Here is a 24,835-nt window from a genome sequence, read left to right as displayed (position 1 = left end):
CGACCGAGTTACATTTTCTCGCAATTCACATTGGCGGATCTGGGGGAGAGGGGGTCATGGGTCCTGACCCCTCCCTTGGGCAACAAAAAAAGGGGAAAAAGAAAAGAACTCTAAACCTACCTTTTCAGGACCCGTAAGCTGATTTTTTTTTTTTTTTTTTTTTTTTTTTTTGTTGCTATTAGAAAATTAGAATTTTGAAGAACATAAAATTCATTAAAACACACTTCAAATGTCGGGAAAGCTCAATTCCCGCCATCAAGGAATCAAAATTTTCCCGGGAGAGAACCCCCGGAACACTCTTTCTTTTTGGGATTTATCGATTCATGGAAAAAAAGAATACTCATGCAACTACTCATTTGTTTATGTATGTATGTATGTATACACACATAAAATAAAAAGAGAAAAATTTACCTGATCTTTTTCAAGAGGGGAGAACCTTGAATTTTAAAGAATTTAAAAGTCATTAAAAGACACCACAGAAGTCGGGAAAGCTCATTTCCCGCCACCTAGGAATCAAAATTTTCCTGGGGAAGAACCACAAGACCTCCCCCTCCCCCCCCCTTCCTTTATCGATGGAAAAATACTTACTCAATCTTTTTTTTTATGTATGTATACACACATAAGGACTATTTACTGTATTAACAATGGGAAAAAATTATCTGACCGTTTTCAAAAGTGGAAAACCTTGAATTTTGAAGAACTTAATTACTTTCAAAAATTATTATAATGAATCAATGAACCCAGAGAAAGGGAGGTTCGAGTTCTTTCCGGGAAAATGTTGATTTCTAAAATGGTGGACAATGAGATTTCCCGACTTCTTAAGTATTTTTTAATGACTTTAATTTAAAAGACACCTCAGAAGTCGGGAAAACTCATTTCCCGCATTCTAGGAATCAAAATTTTCCTGGGGAAGAACCTCCGGACCCCCCTTTCTTTTTGGGATTCATCGATTCATGGAAAATTCGCATGCAACTACTCATTTTTTAAAAATTGTTATGTATGTATACACACATAAGCCCTATTTACTGTATAACAATGGGAAAAAATTACCTGACCGTTTTCAAGATGGGAAAACCTTGAATTTTGAAGAACTTAAAGGTAATTAAAGACAGAAGTCGGGAAAGCTCATTTCCCGCCATCTAGAAATCGAAATTTTCCCGGGGAAGGAATGTTGAAAAAGAGAAGAGAAAAATAAAGACAAGAACAAAAAGGAAGAAATAATGAACAGATATCACAATACCCCTGCAACCCCTTCTCCACTTCAAAAAGTGTCCATAGCGCATTTGATCTAAGCCGCCAGATATTCTGCGCAGTGGCGTAAGCACCGGGGGACAAGGGGAAAATATCCATCTGTGGAAAATCTTTCTCCATTGAATGCCCTTTTCACCCGGGAAAGTGCCTGAAAACCTCAAATTTTAAATCGCATATTTTGTTGAGGTAGGCCAATTTCCTCTAAAAATTGCATATTTAGGGAGTTTTGATCAATTCCGACAAAATTAGAATTAAAAACACAAACAAATTTCGCGCGCATTTCTTAGGGTTAAAGCTTATGTTTGCCCTCCTTTACCTTCTAAGTTTAAAAACCTAATAGTCCCAAACTTGAGAAAGAAAATTTAAGATAGATCGTTTTACCTAAAAGAAGGGCCTCAATTTGTAATGATGGTGAAAGAATAGGCCTATGATTGTAATAAATAAAACCACGATGAAAATACTTATATTTAGTTTCAAACACACGTGTGTGGCCTATATTAATAATAAAATAAGCCCTATGTCGTATTGTTTTCTATATGGGAGGGGGGGGGGGGTGGGGTGGGTTATGGTAAATTACAAACCGGGAAACAACCGGGAAAATTATTACCTTGCCCCCCCCCCCCCCCCACCCCTGTTACGCGCCTTCTTATAAGTGGGAAGTGGGGCCCCCCACTTTGAAAAACGTTCCGCCGGCCCTGTAATTTGTAAACTGGTAATGTGTATTTGATGAGAAAATCATAATTAATTAAAAGGTACGAGGATTAATTTAGTCAGCATCAGTTTTTAATCAATACGGTCAGTGAAGTATCGGGCCAAGGTAGACTAAAAATACAGGACAAAACGCACGCATCGGTGCGTGTGCTTTGATATAAAGCACGAAAATATGCTAACATTAATACATAGGCCATATTTTAAGTATATATTCTTATCGGCATAAAGCAGGCCGAAAAGCATGTCAAACGAATCTCTGATCACGGCCAGTGCACAACCAGGTCAAGTATAGACCTACACAATCCGTGCTGCCAGATATAATAGACTGTGTTGGCGATAATTCAATTTAGTGAAGGCATAAAATGTTATCCTATAATTCAGAAGGAATTTCCCTCGTTAATGACGTCATATATATATATGTTTCTCAAAATGCAATCGTGCAAATCATTGTTGCGTTTGTTATTCTTACCATGCGAACACGTTTAATGTTCTATCTTTCCTTTTCATCATTGCGTTTGGTGCGTGTGTGTGTTTTTTTTTTAATTATTATTATTTGTTTTGTACAGGTGACGCGTTTATCGCACTGTGGAGAGTTCAACGCGACACACTGGACAACACGATAATTCGTGTCATCAAGTGCGCACTTCGTATCCAGGAAAAATGCGACAACTGGAACACTGATGTTGGAGTCCGTCTCAGAGTCAAAATTGGTAATGTTTATACAGTAATTAAATTTTCTTTTATGTCAAACGAACTCTTTCTTTCTTTATTTCGTAATTTTTGCCTTCGGTCCGTATTATATAACAACATCAATGTTATTAATTCCTTTTAGACGGTAATTTCTTAAACTTAAACATTTTTCAATAGGCCTATATATTGCAAGTAATCTTAATCTTTTTTTATTTCTAAATAGGCCTACATGATTTAAATATGTAGGGCTATATATATTTTGATTTTTAATGTTAAGGTATTTATCTCTATTATTATATAAAGGGCAGCTAAATAAAAAGTGTAATTCATTTCTTCAATATCACGAACTAAACAAATTCTATTTTCTCTAACAATTGTTTATGTCTTCCTTTCTCTATAAATAAATTATGTGTAAACCGAATCTCGATAAAAGTGTTCTTAACTTAAAATTTAAACCGCACAGGCCTAGGTAATCTTCCGTAACATGCCGAATTATTTTTAACTTTGTTATAAAAACTCAAACGTGGGTTTTGTAGAAGCATTTCTCGTCCATTTTGTTTAGCAGTATCGTATACTCTTTAAGTGAAAATGTTAAAAAAATTATCGTTTATTTAATTTAAATCCCAAATATAACTAAATCCATAAATTAAAAATATTCTTTATTAGTAAGTGCTTAGCAAACGAATGTATGTCGAACATTTCTAACATTACATACGGTACACCAGTAGGCTACCTTAGATGGTTTGTGATTGATAATGTATAATAAATCGATCAGGTAGCGTAAAGCATTGTTCCTAAAATCAATTATTTGATCAAGAATGAATTCATGAATATTTATTCTGGTTTATTAAAAGAACAACATTTGATTGCAGTATTATGCTGAATTGCGTCAAACTAACATTAATAATAAAACAAGCGGGATTCAAAAAGACGCACAGAACAACCAACGGTATTCATCATATCTGCACGCAAATGTATTAATTAAAATACTACTTACAAAGATTAAAATTAAAAAGAAAAGAAATTTAAAATACCGTAGTTACTTTTAAGACAAATGAATACAGTACATAAATCCTATCCCATCTAGTGAAATATACATGAGATAACATTTAATGCCTTAAAATATAAAGTATAGATTTTTTTTAAAGATGTTATTAAGATAAATATTAACAATTATTTTAATGCTTTGCACAAGAAATTAGCCAGTGAATATATCAAAATTATTAATCTTTACGTATACAAATTAATATTAAATATTATTAATAAACATTGACAATTATGTTGATTGACATTATTAATGAGATAATAGGCCTAATTTTAATTCATATAAAATATAGACTGAATATATAACTTAACACAAAAAACCCCAATTAATTCAATGTTGGGTCATGCCTACGTAACCTTAGGTACCATACAAAATATATTATTGCTTGAAGAGTGAATGGATGAATGAATGAAATGGAACGGATCATTATTTACTTAAACAATCAATAAAAGTAACGCATTTGCACACTGGTCATGCATGTCCATAACGCCATATTTAATAGAATGGCGATAATTTTCCCAGATCATATATAGGCCTAACCAGTTTTCATTTTTAACTTTCACCGAAAGTGAAGTTTTGTAACAATGTATCGAGTACCGTAATCACTTTCCAAGTACAGCGTGTTATTGCATCAGATGGAACGTGTTGATGATTTTATTATCTTGATCCGTTTGATTTAACATACTACCGTATTTTACAGTAGGCCTGTACTGAAATAATGATAACAATTTATACCTATATGAAACTTAATGATGAAATATCTCTTATAATCTTAATGATAAGTAATTAATTGATCTCCAAGTAAGATTAATAGACATTTCCAGAGTGTCAATCAAACTTAACAACTGACCAATCAGAGCAGCGCCAGGGATACGCGCGCCTCTAACAAACAGACGTGTTGTCCCACAAACGCGCGTATTTGCGTATGTTAACATCGTCGTCTTGTGGGACCTTAGCAACAATATCCAAGGGGCGGGGCTTAGCGGAAAGGTCAATTGGTCATTGATCTGTAACTGATTTGCAGTTTTCTGTTTGTGGCGGTCTACTAAAAGAGGGGCACGATAATTCAAACTACGTTAGTCAACAATCGCCAACGCGATTCTATGAGACTGAAATTTGATACGATTAAACAATTATTACATTTTTAACAGTCAATTTAAAAGTCTATGTAAAAGAAATTATAACGGTAGGCCTATTATTATCTGTGTCGTAATTATTTACAATTTTTTTTACTAATTTTCATTTAAAAAGACATAGAGCTAGTACGGTAAGCAATTAAAATATTATAATTTTCTTTTCAATATTTGTAACTAAGAATTTGGCATAGGCCCTATAGTATGAATTTAAGTAAGATTTGACAAAAACAAGTGACATGCCTAAATATGGGTATTATGACATCACAGCATGACCATATATAGGCACATCGTGACTCACATCACACATATAACATTTTTGTCAAATAAAGTTTAATGGTCTTGATAGTGCTTAAAGCCAGTGACACATCTTTTTATCATATTTTCTTCAAATGATAATTATCATTTAGACGCCAAATGATTGATGCACAGGTTAACGACAAGTCAAATAGGATCAATTCAATGAGAATGCGTCCTCTCAAATGCGTGTCACTCAAACTGTAAACATGTATTTTATCAGTTTGACCTGCATTTGACATGTTCTGTCATGCACATTACAGTGTTTATTATCTTGTCAAAAATACCATTTTGAAGATAAAACGTGATAACCCGTCCAGATTGGAACGAAATGCAAAACATCTGTGCATCTGAAAATCAAAATGTCTACAAAATCTATTATTTGGTTTTATTGTTTGAATGCTCTTTTTTGTTTTCATTTTTGATATATATATATATACACATATATATAAAATTATGCTTATATATAATATATATATATATATATATAATTTTCTGAATTTTCTTTATAAAAGTAAGCTTCCATTCCAGTCAATGAGGAAAAATCCATGGAAGGAAACCTTCCTGCATGACATGAACCAGGAAAGGGTACTGTGTTAGATATCTTATCAAACGTAAATTGAATACCAAAATACAATTCCTACTAAGGAAATACTATAACACCTCATTGGCATTAACATAACCATTATTCGGTTCCTGTAATTTGTCATAAGGCCTCACGCGACAAGCCACCAAGGAAAATTTCTATTTTTAGCAGGCAAAATAACATGTTTTTAAGGGCCCGCTTATTGGATCTGTTTTCTGTCTACGTTATCGTTAAAACATCGTTAATGTTGAACTAGATTCAACTTTGACAATTGTTTTCTTCGATCGTTAAATTAGCGATTAGGATAAAGTCAAATTCGACCCCTTTTCCGGCAATTCGTTAATTTTTCAATTTTTAGCAGTTATTAGGGCTAGTTATAGGCATATTGTCGTTACTTTTTAACGATTTTCGTCAAATAGCGTTGACAGGAAAATAGTCTGTTTAGCTCTCTGTTTTTAACTACTTTCGTGAACAAATTTTGGTAATGCTATGAGTTTCTTTTATAGGTCTTTCTATTGGTCCAATGCAAGTTACATACATTGGCAACGACGAATGCCAACAAGTAGCTTTGAGTAGTACGGCTGTTGACGACGCTAATCAGGCGGAAAAGTTTGCACAGCCAGGGGACATCATATTGTCACCGAAAGTATGGGCTTATGCACCTGATCATGATCTTTGCCACATCGAAAAAATGTCAGATAATAAACACATACGGGTAGGGACAAAATATGTAAAATAAATCAAAGATTTTTTACGAATTTGCTTTTATTCTTTTAATAATTTTCCGATGCCAAATAAACTTACACAATTAAGAGATTAGAAATAGAAAACCAATTTTTGTTTTCCTTGTTTGAACATTAAATACGGTTGAATAATTTAAGAAACCGAATTTATAACAGTAGGGGTACAAATTGATCGAAAATTTAAATAATAAGAATTCATAAATTATAAGAAAACATTGTATAAGAACCCTGAGGCTGAAGTTGCTTTAAAAATAGAACAAATTGAGGAGGTAAAAATGATAGGCCTAATGCGAATTTATTTTAGAATTGGCCGTGCAGACATGTCACAGCACCATTAGGCCTATTGACTGTCATATTATTGATAATTACTATGATCACAGCCTCCATGCTATGAGCACTTTATTTATTGCATTACATCCCGTTGAGAATTGCTGGAGTAACACTAAAATCATGCCCTCTATTTCAAGGTAATATCCTATGGCCTTCCACCTCCTGAGGAAGATCTTCTAGGCCTAGCTAAACAGCAGGAGTTACAGGCGAATGCTATCAGTGGCGCCCTTCTTGGAATCTCGTCCCCTGGTATGTGTTCATGCATTTTACTCTTTTGAATTTTATTATAATCCTACCCATAATATAAAGCCTGTAACTCACTCCTCCCGACGGTCGTGACGCAAGTATAAAACGCAACGCCACAACGCGCGTGCGGCGGATACGTTTAAATGATAGACTGCCACCACTGTCATTCAGCAGTCGCAGACTTCGTCGCGTCGTCTAGCGCCCCGACGGTCGTACGACGGAGTGTTCTACTGGTTTACCTTGTGATGACTCATAGAAATTCCAATATTTCACTGTCTTGATAAAGTTTTCTATTTCAATACTGTAGTTCCACATAAGCCTATACCGAAAGCGAAATTGATATTAGGCCAAGTGGTAATAAATTATAATGGTCTACTATATTGACATCGGTAATATTTTGATTTAAAATTTCTTTCTATGTGTATTTTGACAGGTAAACGTGTTACTTCGCCTAGGAAAAAAATGGTTGATGACAAAGAAGCCAAGATTGATGAGAAAGGAAGACGTAAGTACTTGTACTTTAGTTTAGGCCTAACCATGGAAATAAACTTGATCTTTTGTTTATGACTAAATAGACATTTTCAGAGTGTTCTGATCAGACTAATCAGAACCTGTAATTTCATAGCCAGATGTAAGTAAGGGGATGTCCCACAAATACGCAAATGCATTACGTTTTACGGTGTTTAAGTTCTCACACCGATGACTGCCTGTGGTAAAATCCATAAAAATCCTGAACAACTAAATTTAGAAATTAAATTACTAATTTAAAAGGAAGACCAAATCGAAACAATTCAGTTTTGTTTTGCTTACAAACATTTTACCTAAAAGTTATTTATGGGTCTTAAAAAGAAAGTTTTTTTTCCTTCTTTAAATAAAATGATAATAAACCATAAAGGTACCAAAGCAGTAAATCACGTTGGAGTTGACCTCATATGATTGCAAAACGTTGCAATGCGGCAAGTTCCAAAAGTAATATTTTTTTGAGTTAGGCAATGTAGGCGCCCATATTTGTTATTTCGACCCTGCTATTGGATGGGACTGACGGTAGCTATATATCACAATTGGAATTTACAATACTTTAATATATTGACAGTTATTTTATTAATTTTTTTTTTACTTCATTATAAATTTCAATATTATTTTTACATCTTGTAGTCAGACCGGCAGTTTTTCGGCCGCCTTCCAAAAAAGAGAAAGAGGTCCTACGTAAATACGTCATCAAGCCAGTCTTGAAAAAGGTAACTCGCACTACATTAAATTATCGTTATTATTCATCACAGGAAGATGATGAGTTCCTACGCCAACGGTTGTTTAGATTTAAGCGCTATTTACACGTCTTGTTAAGTACCAGTATAATAAATCAGGAGTGGCCTAAACTGTAGACCTACCTTCTATGATAAGTAGTAAATACTGTGTAGTTTGGGGTGTTAAAGTTGAAAAGAGCAATTTATCATACTACATAGATACTGATGGTTATCTGTATAATCGTACCATTGCTATTTTAAATGAACCATTTTGTGAATTACCATGGAAACAGTGACCTCATCGCAGTGGGAGAGGATTTAGAAAAGATTTTTTACAATTTCCGGGTTCACAAATCTTTGCTCAACTTTTTAGATTGTTTGTTTGTATTAGTTAATTGTCTGTACCTGGGTCAGTTCAATTTAATTAAATTTTTATTCACATATCTAACCATGGTAGCTACTTGTCTGAATTCTGTGATAACACATTTTGAATGATAAAACTTTATACTGTAAACTACGTTCTTAAAGACAATATAAAATAAGGACTGATTTAATGTTCAAACAACAATAAACTTCATACACTAAAATGCTTCGAAAAAAAACAAATGCGAAAAGTTTACACGGTAGTGGTAAATGGTTTAAACATGAATGATCAGGCAATTGAGAGTAATTATGTACAATTAAAACTTATAGGCCTAGTCCTATTTAAAAATGTGAGTGAAAGATATATAACGTTGGAAGACCAAGACAGTGGTTTCTCAAAGAAGAAATATTTGTGAATTACAAAGAGAATGGATGAAAGCAAGCATTAAAATGAAAATCCTTCATAGAATTGTTTAACCTGAAAATAAATTGAATGAAAAAATAAATAAACCCTCGTCGGCACAACTATTTAATAGAGTACGATGTGCTTTATAACGCTATATTCAGGGCACCAAATTCGCCCCAGACAAAATGTTCAATTATAGGCCGGTATCTGGGCAAATTTCTGTTCTACTAGACCCGTATTAATTGTTCTAAGTGGCTAATCGTACGGGGCGCCGTTTGGGACAATTGCTTTTTATGTCTTATAGGCGTTTTGTTGTTACACAAATAATTATGTACCACGGAATCATTACTGTCAACATATTATGTGTATATAATTATTTCTGTTGTTACAGAAATAATTATGTACCACAACATTATTACTGTTAAACTATTATGTGTACATAATTAATTCTGTTGTTACAGAAATAATTATGTACCACTGAATTATTACTGTCAAACTTTTCTTTGTACAGAATAAATTCTGTGTTAACAGAAATAATTATCTACTACAGAATTATTACTTTCTAAATATAGTAGTACAGAATCAATTCTGTACTACATAATTTTGTTTCTTTCACCACAGAATTATTTCAGCTCTCACAGAAACGGTCAGCGTATCGGAAACGCGACCCGAATACAGTACTGTATTAGTTATATGCTTGCTTGCGCTACGCTCTATTTAAATTTTTGCCACTAAATAGCAATGTAGTCGGAATTCAAGCACTATGTTTTAGGCCATCCCTGGGGCTTCCACGTCCCTCTGGTCCTAGCCCTTGCAACGGAAAACATTTATATTCCCTGATTGTTACATACCATTGGCTGACGCTATTTATCAATACCCTAACTTATTTACATGCTCACCCCCCCCTTCTCCACCCCTCCTCCATCTCAGTTGCATTAGACCATGCCTTGACTCAAGACAATGTATGATTACAATAGCAAGGAGGTGATATGTTGGGTATGACCATGGTCTGACCAGAGACTGCTCCTAGTCTGACAAACACAAACCACAATCCTCGGAGCCAACGGCCAACCATGCCTTAGTTTAAGGAGTAAGTTTTTTTAGTTTCATAAAATAACTTCAACTTTCTTTTTTCTCAAAATGTCCAACTCAAAGAGCTCAATCACCAAGCGCATAGAGGCTTTTTCGCATGATGCGCTCTACAAATCCAACTATTATCATTATTATTAACCCTGCATTGTAATATATAGTGGCGTATTTAGAGGGTAAGTGGCGTAAGCCCTCTCTATTTTATTTATTTATTTATATTTTTATTTTAATTTCATAAAGCTTATGAAGCTAAGCAGTAAACATTATAATATACAAACTCAAATTAATGAAATTTCTAGAGCTGGTTTAAGGAGTTCCAGCCATTTACACCCATACTACTAGGGTCTCTTCCCCGAAACTCTCACTCAGTTCGCTCATTCACATCCCCTCTTTCTTATCCGCTCCTTACTGTAGTGTACCTAGGCTTAACCGAATAATTTCGTTGGCGCAACGACCGGGTTCCGACTCTTCGAAACCCTCTCTGTTCACAGGACATTTTCTATGTTTTTACCTATCTATCTACCCAGGGGTATAAGTGGACGTCTTTTGGGATTTAATTGGCCTACACCAAGAGCTGATTCTAGTTTGGGGTCCTCCTATAGAATGGCTTTCTCCCATGGAGCTGATGTAGAGACAGTTTATCGCAAAAATATGCGTATTATAAATTGCGCATTATTTAGGCCTATATTATTATTGAATTATTAGATTGAGGATGGCCAGCCACTGGAATATTTATCAGAAATGCGTCAGGTGTCAGTGGTTTTCATCAACATCATCTTCGTGCCGACAAAGGACGCTGAGGACACCAACAACAACCTACAACACGCTTTCAATATTATTTATAGCAACTGCAGGCAATTTAGAGGTATTTTATTGTTACTGGTTTCGTGATGTGATACAAGGAAATAGGCTTATATACTACAATCTTCTTTCACTTGCTGTTATCGCATTGTTTGAATAGGCTTCCTATTCAACCAACAACAACAGCTCTTTTCAGAACTATCTACGTGGTGTGCATCAATATATAATATATAACCTTCTATTTTTTGTTTACAGCAGACCCTCATTATTTTGAAATAATATGCCTATAATTATGTAATGCATTATGGAGACAATTCTTTTCCGTACCAAAATTTCTATCATGTAACAAACTTGAAGAATACGATTTACTATTTGAATGTATTGGCCTACTCTATCTTTAAATCATAATTTCTAACAAGATAATAATTTCTAGTAGTTCAATTGTAGGATGGAATGATGCTTTATAAACCAAGTTTCTTTTTGAGGTTTTGAGAGTAGTGTTGATTTTAATCGTACGAAAAGTCCTATACTAAGCATCATATACAGATCCACATCATTTGGATAGAACCAAGTAATGTTGATTTCTCATTGGAAGTATAGCACTTTTCATTGATTGCATTTTTTAGGGGTTTCAGATTTATCGATACCACAGAAGAATCTTCAATTCCAATTAGTATTATTTTAAATTATTATTATTATTATTATTATTATTATTATTATTATTATTATTATTATTATTATTATTATTATTATTTTTATTATTATTATTATTATTATTATTATTATTATTGTTGTTGTTGTTGTTGTTGTTGTTGTTGTTGTTGCTGCTGCTGCTGATGCTGTTGTTGTTGTTTTGTTTTTTTTATGTAACTTCACATCTTATTCATGTGTTTTCTTTAGGTTGTCTCAACAAGATATTTATGTTTGACAAGGTAAATTTCAATGTTGGTCCATCTGTATATGCTTATGTCGCAATTTAGGCGCCATGTGAATCAAGTCGAGGCAGATGATACGGTCAGGGACACTTCGAAAGGAAGAATTTCTCATAAAGCAGGTTTATGATTAAAAAACACAGGTGTCCAAGCACCCGCAATTACCTGGCTACCTACACAAATGAAAATAATCAAATAAATGAAGTATAGTAAACGCCCTTTGTATTCCCGTTAAATGGCAATGACCTGTCATTGAATTTTTAAAAACTCTGTCGAAAACACTTCTAGTATAGAGGGCGCCTGTATAACGTTATGCAGGAGAGTTTCTGTAGTGTTGTGTTGACCTGTCCACACCATTTTATTTGACAAAAACATGCATAAATATGGTCGTGATGACATAACTTCCTGACCCTAATATAAGCACATCATCACTATATTTGTTCATACAGCTGTATTTTTTTTTTTTTTTTTTTTTTTTTTTTGTCAAAGAAAATTTATACTTTGGCATCAACATTTGTGTTCAAATCTTTTACAGGGTTGCACATTTCTGGTTATTTATGGATTGCCGGGAGACAAGCATGAGGAAGATTGTGCTCATGCGCTGAAGTCATCTCACGTGACGTTAGACCAACTTAAAGCAACTCCTCTCGTTTCGTAAGTTATTTACATAATTCACAAACCAGTAATATAAGTTATTTGCATAATTCACAAATAATTAATATAGGTTAACTACATAATTCAAAAATCATTAATTTTGGTTTAAATAGAAACCCCAACACTAATTCAATCAAAAGGGCGAATTATTTTTTTTCGATTAATATGACCGGGGTACGTTGCAACAAGCACCTCCTTCGATTGTGAACGGAATTTCAGAAACACTAAAATTAATTTAAAAAAAAAAATAAAATGAAATAAACTACTGGTAATTCCGTGATCACTCTCTTTTCTTGATATTTTAGGCAGGTATCAATTGGAGTCACTACTGGTTCATCGTTCTGCGGCGTTGTTGGCCACAAACACAGACACGAATATACAGGTAGGCCTACTATCAATATAACAATTTAACAGAAAGAGAACGCCGTGTTTCTCATACAGAATTAGTCATAAGCAGTATAGAGAGGGTAATAAATTAAAAACTACTACAGAATGCGATGAAAATATTTAGTTCTAACCTGATGGCTCTAGCTACTGAGGGCTGGTGGATTGATTGTATATGACGATTAAGATAATGATGGCTAAAATGGTATATGTCGACCAGAGCCGTAGATATGTGGCTGTGATGACGACGATATTGTGATATTTTACAATGCTATTATATTATCAGCGATGATGATAATAGTGATGACGGTCATGATGAAATGCTATTTTTAGCGGTGATGTTAATTAATACGAAGAAATGATGATGACGATGACGACGACGATGATAGTGGTGATGGTGATAATTATGATGATGATGATAATGGTGATGATGGTGTAATGTCGATCAAAATGATGATATAACAAAAATGATGATAATGATATAGGACCTATTATTATTTTCCAACTATAGTGATTGGACGAAAAGTGAACATGGCCGCCCGATTGATGATGCATTATCCGGATAAGTTGTCATGCGACCCTGAAACTTTCCACCACTCGAAGCAGCCAAGACATTTCTTCAAGGAACTTCCGCACAAGGAGATGAAAGGTGTGCGTAATCCGGGCACCATTCATGAATACTTAGAGGGCTCCGAGTAAGTAGAACAGAATTTACTATTTGGAAATTCAACTTATTAATACACCACCTACACTTTTCATTAAGACGCCTTAAAGATGCCCAATAGGCCCACCTCGTGAGATAGGCCTAAATCCATTACCGTATGTTGATATTGTTTTACTTGTTATATTGCTGTCTCTTATACACATCTAGATGTGTATAAGAGACAGGGAATAGCGCGTTCAAAGCATAGAGGCTGTCTCTTATACACATCTAGATGTGTATAAGAGACAGATATATAGGGTAATTTCGTATTACAGCTAATACCGCAAAATCCTATTGTTTTATTTTTGTGTTTGCTTGATTGATTGAGTGGTTGATTTAATTGATGATTGATGAATGTATAGTGATCGAGTGACCGATAGATTGTCCAATTGATTTAGTGATTGGTTTAGTGTCAACCATCGTATTAAAAAAAGAGTAACATGAAAGCTGTGTGCCGTAAGTCTAATTTTACTTTGGAGTCTTTTTCTATTGTCCACATGTAGAAACAACATGTCAGTTCCCCTAACCGTCACGGAGTTCGAGTTTCCTATCCTAGGTAAGGTAACATCCTTATTACACGATTAACGTCATCGCAGAAACTTAGATTTCCACACATATCTAATTAACACATGTATTAAATAGCAAGTTCGTCATTCCAAGAGGATCTGGGATCAATTACATCGAGCCGATTTTAATAATTATCAGTTACTTCGCTAATTTACAATCTGATTGATGATTATCTTGACCATGTAAGCCAAATATGATGGTCAAGTTTCAGACCTCATTCTTTAATTGAGAGTTTAATAATAATTGTGATTCATTGAGGATTATTTTAATGAACATTGCATTCTGACGTGGATATTAACACTTTACACATACATGTTGATTGATTGTTTGATTGATAGATAATTTGAATTTGTGTATATATAGAATTATAATTCTTTCTATGATGTTATATTTGTTATATTATGGCGTAATAAATGAAATGCAATGAAATGGCCATTACACGGACGATGGCGACGATGATTCTAACAATATTGATAATTAATTTACTAATAATGATAAGAATGAGGATAATACTGTATTTTGTATGATGTGATAACGATGATTATGATTATGGTAATGTGTTTAGGTGACTATAATATTTGTATTAAGCCACTTTTATGTTAAGGTATTAATTACAGTAATGATAATGATTTTATCATAACGAATATTAAGAAGTATATGCCTGCAATAGGCCTGTAGTATTTTAGTAATTTTAAAATAATGAGTTTATAAAGTATATATTTGTTACGGTAACCCTTAATAATTATTTTATTCAGGTCGAGAAAAAGAAATTGAAGAATGTATGCTTCAGTTGCGCAAGATGAAGGAAAATCCAAAAGGTAGCACTTATAGCAATATCGTGATATACGATGGAGAGTCAGGAATTGGAAAGACCCGTATGTTAGATGCTATCATTATTGAGGCTATGAATGAGGGCGTGCGGTAGGTGTTTTTAAAATTGAAATGTGTTTATTTTCTTTTTCTTTCTTTCTTTCTTTTTTTTTTTTTTTACTGTTAATTAAGCTTTATCCACTCTATGTTATGATAAATGCCTTCGGTTTGCCACGTGGGTATATAATATGACAATCATTCCTATATGGATGTGATATGACAACATCATGCCCATTTTAGGCTTATATAATTATGGAAAATACACGAATTTGGCACATAAGGTTACAACTTGTTAGTATGAGCTGAGCTTTTAGTGAAAAAAATTTTGTCACTGCTGGTAGTAAATTTAACTTTGATAATTGCTACTACTCTACGGATAAAAAGTCAGAACAGTACTGATATATACTTGTATGTATGTATAATAAAAAAAAATTAAAAAAAATGAAGGATTGTTAGAAAAACATTATTTTTCTTCATTTTATTTGTATATAGACAATCTTGTTTGTACCGCATTAGTATTAATAGGCGTCATATACTACCCGTATACATTATGTATAATTATAGAAAAATGGAACAACTTCAATATTACGATTATAGACTATCAGAACACTATTTTTATTCGTAACACGGGCATTTTTGCCACCCATGTGACCTCGGCGAGATTATTAATTCATATAATTGCTTTCAGATATACACACTCATACATATACATAGGCAATAAACTTAGCACTGTAATCGTAATATATTATGTGAACAAATTAGTCCTGTAAATCCAGTATTATATTGTTATGATGATTTAATCTTATAGGGTCTTACCATTAGCATTGACAATAAATGACCACAACACACCTTACTACACTGTTCGCTCGCTCATCCAGATGTTAATGGAAATGGAAGGATGTCAGAGTCACGTGGAGCGCGAGCATATACTTTTGAAGCACACTCAAAATGAGTCGATCCGAGAGGATCTCTGCCTGTTGAACGACCTTTTAATGATCAAGGTAAGAAAGTTTAACATTACAAATATAGGCCTACGCCACCAACTACTAACATTAATTAAGAAATGAATAAAATAAGGAATTCAAAAATTAAGAGGACTTTGTTTCTTTGCTCTAATACAATTCTTGATGAAATACAAAGCATAGAGGAAATGTCCGTGGAATGTTGACTTTGAGCCAGTAGCTGGATTTTATTTCACTTAGCAATTATTACGACTAGCGATATTATCAGTATCGTATTAGTGATCAGAAACAACGCTTTACTTCAAGCTTTTTTGTTCAACAATACAGGATGCTGCAGGGCCTCATAAACTCCCCTGATGGAGACAGACTAGACACCTGAGAACGGTTTCACACAACAATTTTATTCACCATTCATGGCTATGAAATAAAAGACCTAATATTGTTATGAATCAAATGCTATTTAACTAATGAACTCACCCACAGTTTAAGGTGCGGGTGATGGCATACTATTACTATGTTGAAGGCAAGTCTTTGGATAAGCACAACTATTAATGACAGTTTTTTATTTACCTTTTGCTTATCCTCGACAGTCCCTGCTCAAAAATCTTTTCCTTCTCTTTTCTGTTTCCTTTTTGTTACTTATCGGAAGAATAAAAACAAAAAAATTCAGACGATAATACCACAGTATATTATATGCTTTGATTTTCAAATAGATAGGCCTATGCGCCCTAAGACGGCAAATTCCGAGACGGCTATTTAGGCCTAATACGAGATAGGCCTATCTACGGAGACATCATGCCCATAATATATAGACTTTAAAAGAGAACTAGCAAAATGATTTTTTGTTCTAGAGTGGATTTTTGATATGCCATTAATAATAGAATCAACCTTAAAATCGTTTTATGGCTATTTTTTATGAAGTTATAGGCGATTATATACGATTTTACCATGACGTAACAAAAGATCGTGTAAATAGCGCCGCGTAGGGTATCCACCGCGTATTGTATCCGCCGCGTACAATCTTTGCGTGCTGCTGTAATAATCACAATTCACAGCCATGGTTACATCATACACGCAAAATCGTGTGAGAATCGAACACACCTTCATGTTTGCTATTCATTATCCACCATCAACTAAACTCCTTAAANAAAAAAAAAAAAAAAAAACTGGCTCGTGTGGGAATCGAACCCACGACCATCAAAAAAATAAATAAATAAAAGAATATAAAAAAACTTGCCCCGTGTGGGAACCGAACCCACGTTCGCCGAGTTTACTACTCTGATCCAGCATGACTAAACGGAGGGAGGTAAACCGCGGCCCCTAAACCATAAATGCGATAAACCTAGTACCACACCAAGTACCAGTTAGTCAACTCTGATCCTACTACAAAAAATTCTTTGTATATATACACTACAGGTTAATAATACGCATGGTAATAGTGTCAAAAATGGGCCGTGGGCCAAGAGTGTTAATTTTTTTGTCTAAAAATGTAGAATTAAATGTATAATAGATTTTTTATTGTTACCATCTTCATAACCTACGAATTTGTTTTTAAATAGACAAAAATGTTTGAAAAATTTATTATGCAAATTAGAAAAACATAGACCAATCATGTTACGGGAAACCAGGTGGTTGTGTGTTCAATTCCCACACGAACCAATAGATGTGTATAAGAGACAGGTATCTCAGGGGAACGAATAGCATAATAAAACACATACTTATTAGTTAATTTACATTTTTAATTAAAATACATCGGGTCTTCAGAAAATGTGACGAATTAACGATAATTGAAAGAAATTCTAATTCATTCCAGTAATTTACGCGAGCACGGAATTTACGCGAGTACACATGCGCGCAAATATTCGACTATATGAGGCATGTTATGGCAAAATGGTAAGTTGTAGTAAAAATTGAAATTCAAGTTATTGGTATTTTCAGATACCTGAGTATGTGATCTTTAAAATGAGAGGTCATTTATTCAAATTGGACATTTCAAGCCTAAGTTATTGGAAAATGAAAGTACAGTACTCTTAGACTCAAGATAAACATGATTTTGAGTAATTGCCTTTCAAAGTTATTTGTGCATACATTGTTTATTAGAATGAACTATAAAAATATAAATATCGTTAAATAAACAATTTGTTTTTTTGTTAATACTTTGGGACATGATTAATAAGACATTGAACTGTTGACCTACAGTGAAAAACAAATTTGGATTTTAAGGCAATTTTTTGAGCTCCCATATTTTATAGCTCATTTACTCAAAACTGGACTCTGCGACAACTTAACTATTTCGCCACAACATTCGATTATATATGAATTCTAATACGCTGTCCATACAAAGTGATGTGTTCATCGAGAAGATTATGATAGAAAATGGACGGTGTATACCACGTGACTTTCGCAAACCAAGGAGCGAAATGTCACAATTCTTTATAAATATGGCTCTGACTAGGACTAGGACCAAGGGCCAACCCAAGGGCCATGATAAAGCAAATCAACTTAATCGTTTTTTCTATTCAGTTTACAACCCTAAAAATAGCACTTTTGAATATCCTCATCTTCCTGACTATCCTTTAGACAAGTTTTCTCAAATTCTTTTTAGTCAAAACAGAATACAAACACACCTTGGTGAATTAAATCCTAACAAGGCATCTGGTAACGACGGTCTTAGCAACAATATATTGTGTCTTGCTGCTAAGCCTCTCTCTACCATGTGCAATTTTATTCGATAGGTGTATCTCTTAAAAAAAGTTTCCCGAAATTGTGGAAGCAATCCAATGTATGCCCAGTTTATAAGGGGGGTTCAAAATCGGACGCACATAACTATAGACCAATCTCATTAGTACCCACAATTTCTAAGGTGTTTGAGAGACTTGTATTTGATCAAATGTTTAATCATATCTCGCCTGTTATAAGTGATCATCAGCATGGGTTCTATCCTGGAAGATCATGTGAAACAAACCTGTCTGTACATCTGGCACTCGCTTATTCAGCAATCAATTCCAAAGGTCAGTGCGAAGTCATCTATACAGACATGGCCAAAGCTTTTGACAGGATTCCACATGATCTTCTTTTGTATAAACTCAAAAAGTTTGGTTTCAGCGACGACCTTATTGTTTTCTTTACTAGTTATTTAAAGGGAAGGTTTCAGAGGGTTATAATTGATGGACATACATCAGAATGGCTTCCAGTTCTTTCAGGTGTTCCACAAGGTTCCATTCTTGGGCCACTGTTTTTTATTATGTTTATTAACGATTTTTCATTCATTCCTTGTCACTCTAATTTCCTTTTATTTGCAGACGATATTAAATTATTCAAATCAGTTTCCACCATGCACGATATGTTGTTACTCCAAGAGGATGTGGATGGTCTTATTGACTGGTGCAATAAATGGTGTATGTCTGTCAATGCCTCTAAATGCAAATCAATGTCCATTACACTCAAGAAAAAACCCATTTTGTATAACTTTAAAATTAACAATATTTTACTTGAAAGAGTTTATGTACACAAGGATCTTGGTGTTATCTTCGATAGTTCTTTAACTTTTTGTAATCATATTACTTTCATTGTCTCCAAATGTAACAAATTACTTGGTTTTCTCTGGAGGCATTGCAGACATATTAACGATAGTAAGGCTTTAGTTACTTTATATAAGTCTTTAGTTAGAACTAATCTTGAATTTTGTTGTGTTATTTTCAATTCTATTTCTCTGTATCAGTCGACTAGGTTACAACGTGTTCAAAATAAGTTTCTTAGATTTTATTCTCGCAAATTTGGTTTTGTTAGTAAAGATTTCTTAACCCCATTAGCTGACCGCCGTGAAATTTTTGATTTTAATTTTCCTTTTTAAATGTATGAATGCTATCTACGATGGAAATTTTGCCGTTAATTTTTCTCTTTCTGTTCCACAATATCAATTACGTAATCCTGTTCTTTTCATTTTTAAATGCATGAGTACTATCTACGTTATTAATCATGGGTTTATTAATCGTCTGCCTAAGTTATACAATTCTTTATGTAAAACTGATTTTTCTATTGACATTTTCTGTGATTCTCTTATGTGTTTTCGTCAAAATGTTTTGTTCAATGTTCGTTATTTCTCAATGTTTATAAGTTATATACACATGCGCGCAAATATTCGATTATATATGAATTCTAATACGCTGTCCATACAAAGTGATATATTCATCGAGAAGATTATGACACAAAATGGACGGTGTATGCCACGTGACTTTCGCAAACCAAGGAGCGAAATGTCGCAATTCTTTATAAATATGGTTCTGACTCGTACTAGGACCAAGAGCCATGATAAAGACTAAATACTTCACCCACGATGAACACTACTTAAAAGAGAACTAGCAAAATGATGTTTTGTTCTAGAGTGGATTTTTGATATGCCATTAATAATAGAATCAATCTTAAAATCGTTTTTTTGGCTATTTTTTTTATGAAGTTGGATGTCCGTACATAATCATCACGTCATGATATGATGTCATCATGACCATATTAGGTATGTCACAATTTTTTTTTTCAAATAAGATTTGATAGTCTGGACTTTATTCTTATTTGACAGATGCCAAACAATCCTAAGTTCGTCATGATGAACATTGTGAAACAAAACAAGGAACTTCGGTCACTGCTCATGAGAATCGTAAGCCAAGTAAGTTCAAGCACTGATGTGTATATTAAACTATCATGAATAAATTTTACTGTAGATCTGAAACAGAATATAGAATTTTATATGTTCAAAAATAGTAAATTCGGTTTTGTAGACAAGCTCAATAAAGACGCATAACTTTCAATATACAGTAGATGTGAAAAATACAACTTACTAGAACTGAAAAGAATAAAAATAGTAAAGCTGTACAATATAGTAATGTTACTGTTGTATAAAAAGAAGTACAGTTTACATAGGCATTGGCCTTGTTATGAGGGTACATTACCTACTCGTACTGTAGTTTTACACAGTTAAATTTATAAACGTAACAAAACGTCATTGAAAATTGAAAAAGTTACACTGCAAAATCGTTGAACGCACACTTACACATACGTGTTGGCTAGGTCTGTATCTCAAGTTTTGGAAATTATGTTGCTATTAACATAAACTAAATGGAATATCTACATGTATAATTCCATTAAATAACATGTATCTGGTCATGTTTGTTTCCAGTTTACTACAGAACACAGTATTCTTTTCGTGATAGACGATGCCCATTATATCGACAAGGATTCTTGGGATTTTCTTGCAGACCTGACACAAACTCCTCAGGTCATGTGTGTCTTATCCATGAGACCATTTACCAAGGAATACCAGCCAAGTGCGTCGGCTAAAGGCGTTCTCTCTGGCAAAAGAGTTGTGAAGATTCGACTTCGTGGATTAAAATCAGATCAAATGGCATCACTGGCTTGTCAGTTGTTAGACGTCAAGAGAGTTCCGATAGAACTCGTGAAGTAGGTTTTCAGATCCATTATTAAAGCCCGCTGATTGACATCATGAATGTAGGCCTTCTCAATTCTCTTGAGCCCGACACTCACTGCGTCGTACGACGGTCGTATGACGAATCAGAATCGTCGTCTGCTGCTTGTCTGTGTAATTCTGAACGGATTTTAAAAACGATCCGTTGCGAGAGCGTCGTGGTGATCGCGTTTGCTACGACTGGCGCAGTGAATGCCCTGTTTAATACCTGGTTAATACAACATTGAGAAGTGTTTATGGTTTGCCATTATGCCGTGTATAGTCGAATGTAGGCCTATATCTATACTGCTAGAACGTTTGTTGAAGACAATTTAAAACAAATCAAAATAATAACTGCATAATAACATAACGGTAATATATTAAGTTGTCGTGTCTTTTTATTCGAACTGTAGATTGCTAAAAGAACGAAGTCAGGGTGTACCGTCTTGGTGCGAACAACTTACAAGAGAAATGTTAAGTGAGGGACACATACAAGTCGTTTCACACAGCAATACTATTTCCAAAGAGGCAAACCAAGTAAGAGAACTTTGAAAATTGTTGAAACAATTGGCTAAACTGAAAACGAACCACCGTAGGTATAGGCTAACTCAAAATTTGCATACAATTTTTAAACTATAAATAGGCCTATGTAAAAATATTAAAATTTGATAGGTATCACCAAGTAGTGAAGCAATCCAGAAAAGAAGAGGAAGTGACGGAAGTAGTGGTAGTTACAGTAGAAGTCGCAGAGGCAGTCTCGATGTTAAGGTAAAACCACTAGGTTTCTAGTTTGTCAAGTTTGGTAGGCCTACTTTTTGATTTATTTCACTGACTTCTACTAGCGTTAATACATATATCATAGTGCTCAGAAACACCAGTTTACTTCGAGCCATTTTATTTGACAACAGGATACTGGGTCGCTTAAAACTCCCGTTTTGGGAACGCAGTTGCTGGAACGACTGCAAGATATTGCTGAGTCTACAAATGACGATGATGATACATACGATGATGACCTCAATGAAGAAGGCATGATTTGCATCGTCACACCTGATGTAGTGCTTGCCAACTTACCGGTTCCAAATTCTATGAAAGGTAGGTATTGTTACAGTTACAACAATAAAAATAGGCCCGTATAGACTTGATAATTGAGTAACTTTGCTCCTTCTTCAATTACAGGAATGCTGATGGCACGCATCGACAGAATGAAACCATCTGAACAGATGGTAGTAAAATGCGCTGCCATCCTTGGCATTACATTTACGAGGGCAATGCTGGAGGTGATCGTTCCGAACTGTAATATACGGAAATTAAGACGCTCTTTACAAACCCTTATGCAAACGCACGTATTCGAGTGCGCAACACCACCGTCCGACGTCGCACATACACAACGACTCAACATTAAATTCTCTAGCCAACAGGGCTATGCAAACCGAATGAAAGGTCAAATCGAATGTCATTGCATGCAGACCGAAGACGACGAGATCCAAGACAGGGAAGGATCTTTTCAATGCCTTCCAGTAACAGGTTGCAAGTTTCTGCGTTTCTGCAGCACTCTGATGCAGGAAACGGCGTACGGTCTCTTCCTGATTAATCAGAGAAGAACACTACATGAAGAATCGGCGATATATCTAGAGTCTCAGGCACACAAGTGCAAACACTGTGGTGGAGGTGATTTCATACCTGGACACCATTCGGAAACCGGTGGTAAGACTGAGAAGATTCATAGGACAACATTCTCGACAACTTCTATTACTTCCAGGAGAGGTGCTGTTGGTGGAAAAACATCAACTGACGAAAAATTCACACAAGGTGGGTATTAAGGAAACGCAGTGCATATTGTATTGTTTCATTTTTCACCGAAAACAATCGCTTTGTATCAAAATGTAATGCGCTGTAAACCAACGTGGTACCGGGAATTGAACCGGGGCCGCGGCGATGATAGCGTCGAATCCTAGACACTCGACCATATGGGATTGTTCTGAGTGTAATACTTTTGAATAGCGTTATGTAAAATACATTCACACGATTCCTACACTATCTTTTTTTTTAATTAGACATTCAGACTACCCCCAAATTAAACATAGAATTGTGGATAGTACTCAGCTATGTGTATATCAAGTACAATAAAATTTGCTGCCATTACTATTATAGTTAATACGACTTTCGGAATAAAAAGTATATAGTGTTAAACTTTATTTACCTCGACGTTTCGATCAAAAATATATATTTTGGTTCATTCATAAATTAAAGTTTAACAACACTACCTTATAGAAACCCGATGATTTTTTTTAATGAAAATGTATCTAATGCGAAAAATGTTATTCATCCTAAAAGAGGCAATTCTTTGATAATATTTTTATTTAACATTGTCAGACTTATAAACTTTAGGCTCTCATATATCCTTCGATGGTAGGGCGGAGTTTGTTTACTGAGATCCTTAGGTCGCTGGTTTAAATCCGGCTCGAGGGATTTTTTGTTTCCGGTAAAAGTGTGAGCATTTTTAACAAATTTATTTTTTTTAAACAATTAATTATAATAATAATAATATGATATTTATGTGGAAATGTAATTATTTAGAATAACTTTGGGAGGTGGGGGGAATAGGGCCTAAGTATTTTATACTATTGATGTTAGTCCGCATGCGTGTGTGTAAGCCAAACTTGTTTGATGCGTGTGCATTGGTACTGGCCAGTCCTATTTGACCGGATGTATTCTACTGAGTGTTCTATTTACTCTCGAAACTATTATACAGCTTGGTTCGCACTTTTATTTATAAACGCGTTTTAATGAAAAAACACAATGCAACGCCTACGCCAGTCACTAAATAATCGACTTTCAGTGTAAGCCACTTAAAATTGACGCGATGGAAACAAACTTTGTCCGATTGTACGCCTATTATTAATAGGGAGGTTTCGCACGCTAACGAATACGTGTACGCATACGTTTAGCTATATGTAACGGTTCGTAAATCGTAGCCATTTTGTGTTTTTTAGGAATCAACAGCGCAATTCAAGCTCAGTCTAGGCCTAGGGCCTAAGCTTAAGCCTACTACTAGGCCTATACTCAGGAGTAGCGTCAGGATTTGCCCGACGAGGGGGCAGAAGTCCCCGACGGGGGGACCGATTCCCCCGACGAGGGATCAGATTACCCTGACAAAAGCAATGTGGACGTGGTCGAGTTTCGATTAAAAGGCTTTGAAAGTGGTCCAGGGGGGCGAAGCCCCCGAAAATTTGGACAATTTATGGATTACAAAGGCTTATTTAATCGATTTTAGAGTCTACTAATATGTAAAAAATATATAGGCCTAATTTTTTTTTCTGCCCGACGAATTGTGCCCCGACGGGGGCGCCAGCTCTCCCCGACGGGGGAG

The 24,835-nt window shown here is 34.6% G+C and overlaps 1 protein-coding gene across 1 annotated transcript in view; it reads left to right on the top strand.

Annotated features, from left to right (window-relative positions):
* Positions 1-24,835, top strand: part of LOC117119291 (adenylate cyclase type 10-like) — a 70,876-nt gene that overhangs the window by 9,461 nt on the left and 36,580 nt on the right. Inside the window, exons 3-21 of the mRNA XM_033264090.1 lie at positions 2,529-2,672; positions 6,220-6,428; positions 6,924-7,035; positions 7,466-7,537; positions 8,188-8,270; positions 10,840-10,999; positions 11,836-11,867; positions 12,403-12,521; positions 12,827-12,903; positions 13,417-13,600; positions 14,112-14,164; positions 14,931-15,096; positions 15,854-16,046; positions 20,584-20,670; positions 21,181-21,461; positions 21,879-22,002; positions 22,138-22,233; positions 22,374-22,557; positions 22,642-23,274. Coding sequence (XP_033119981.1) covers positions 2,529-2,672; positions 6,220-6,428; positions 6,924-7,035; positions 7,466-7,537; positions 8,188-8,270; positions 10,840-10,999; positions 11,836-11,867; positions 12,403-12,521; positions 12,827-12,903; positions 13,417-13,600; positions 14,112-14,164; positions 14,931-15,096; positions 15,854-16,046; positions 20,584-20,670; positions 21,181-21,461; positions 21,879-22,002; positions 22,138-22,233; positions 22,374-22,557; positions 22,642-23,274 — 3,009 coding nt within the window. The remainder of the gene's footprint in view (positions 1-2,528; positions 2,673-6,219; positions 6,429-6,923; positions 7,036-7,465; positions 7,538-8,187; positions 8,271-10,839; positions 11,000-11,835; positions 11,868-12,402; positions 12,522-12,826; positions 12,904-13,416; positions 13,601-14,111; positions 14,165-14,930; positions 15,097-15,853; positions 16,047-20,583; positions 20,671-21,180; positions 21,462-21,878; positions 22,003-22,137; positions 22,234-22,373; positions 22,558-22,641; positions 23,275-24,835) is intronic.

Source organism: Anneissia japonica, unplaced genomic scaffold (assembly GCF_011630105.1).
Source record: "Anneissia japonica isolate Jap-2015-1 unplaced genomic scaffold, ASM1163010v1 scaffold8272_len249160_cov157, whole genome shotgun sequence".
Classification (NCBI taxonomy): Eukaryota; Metazoa; Echinodermata; class Crinoidea; order Comatulida; family Comatulidae; genus Anneissia; species Anneissia japonica.
Note: the sequence above shows the minus strand (reverse complement) of the source record. Positions and strands in the feature narration are given on the sequence as shown.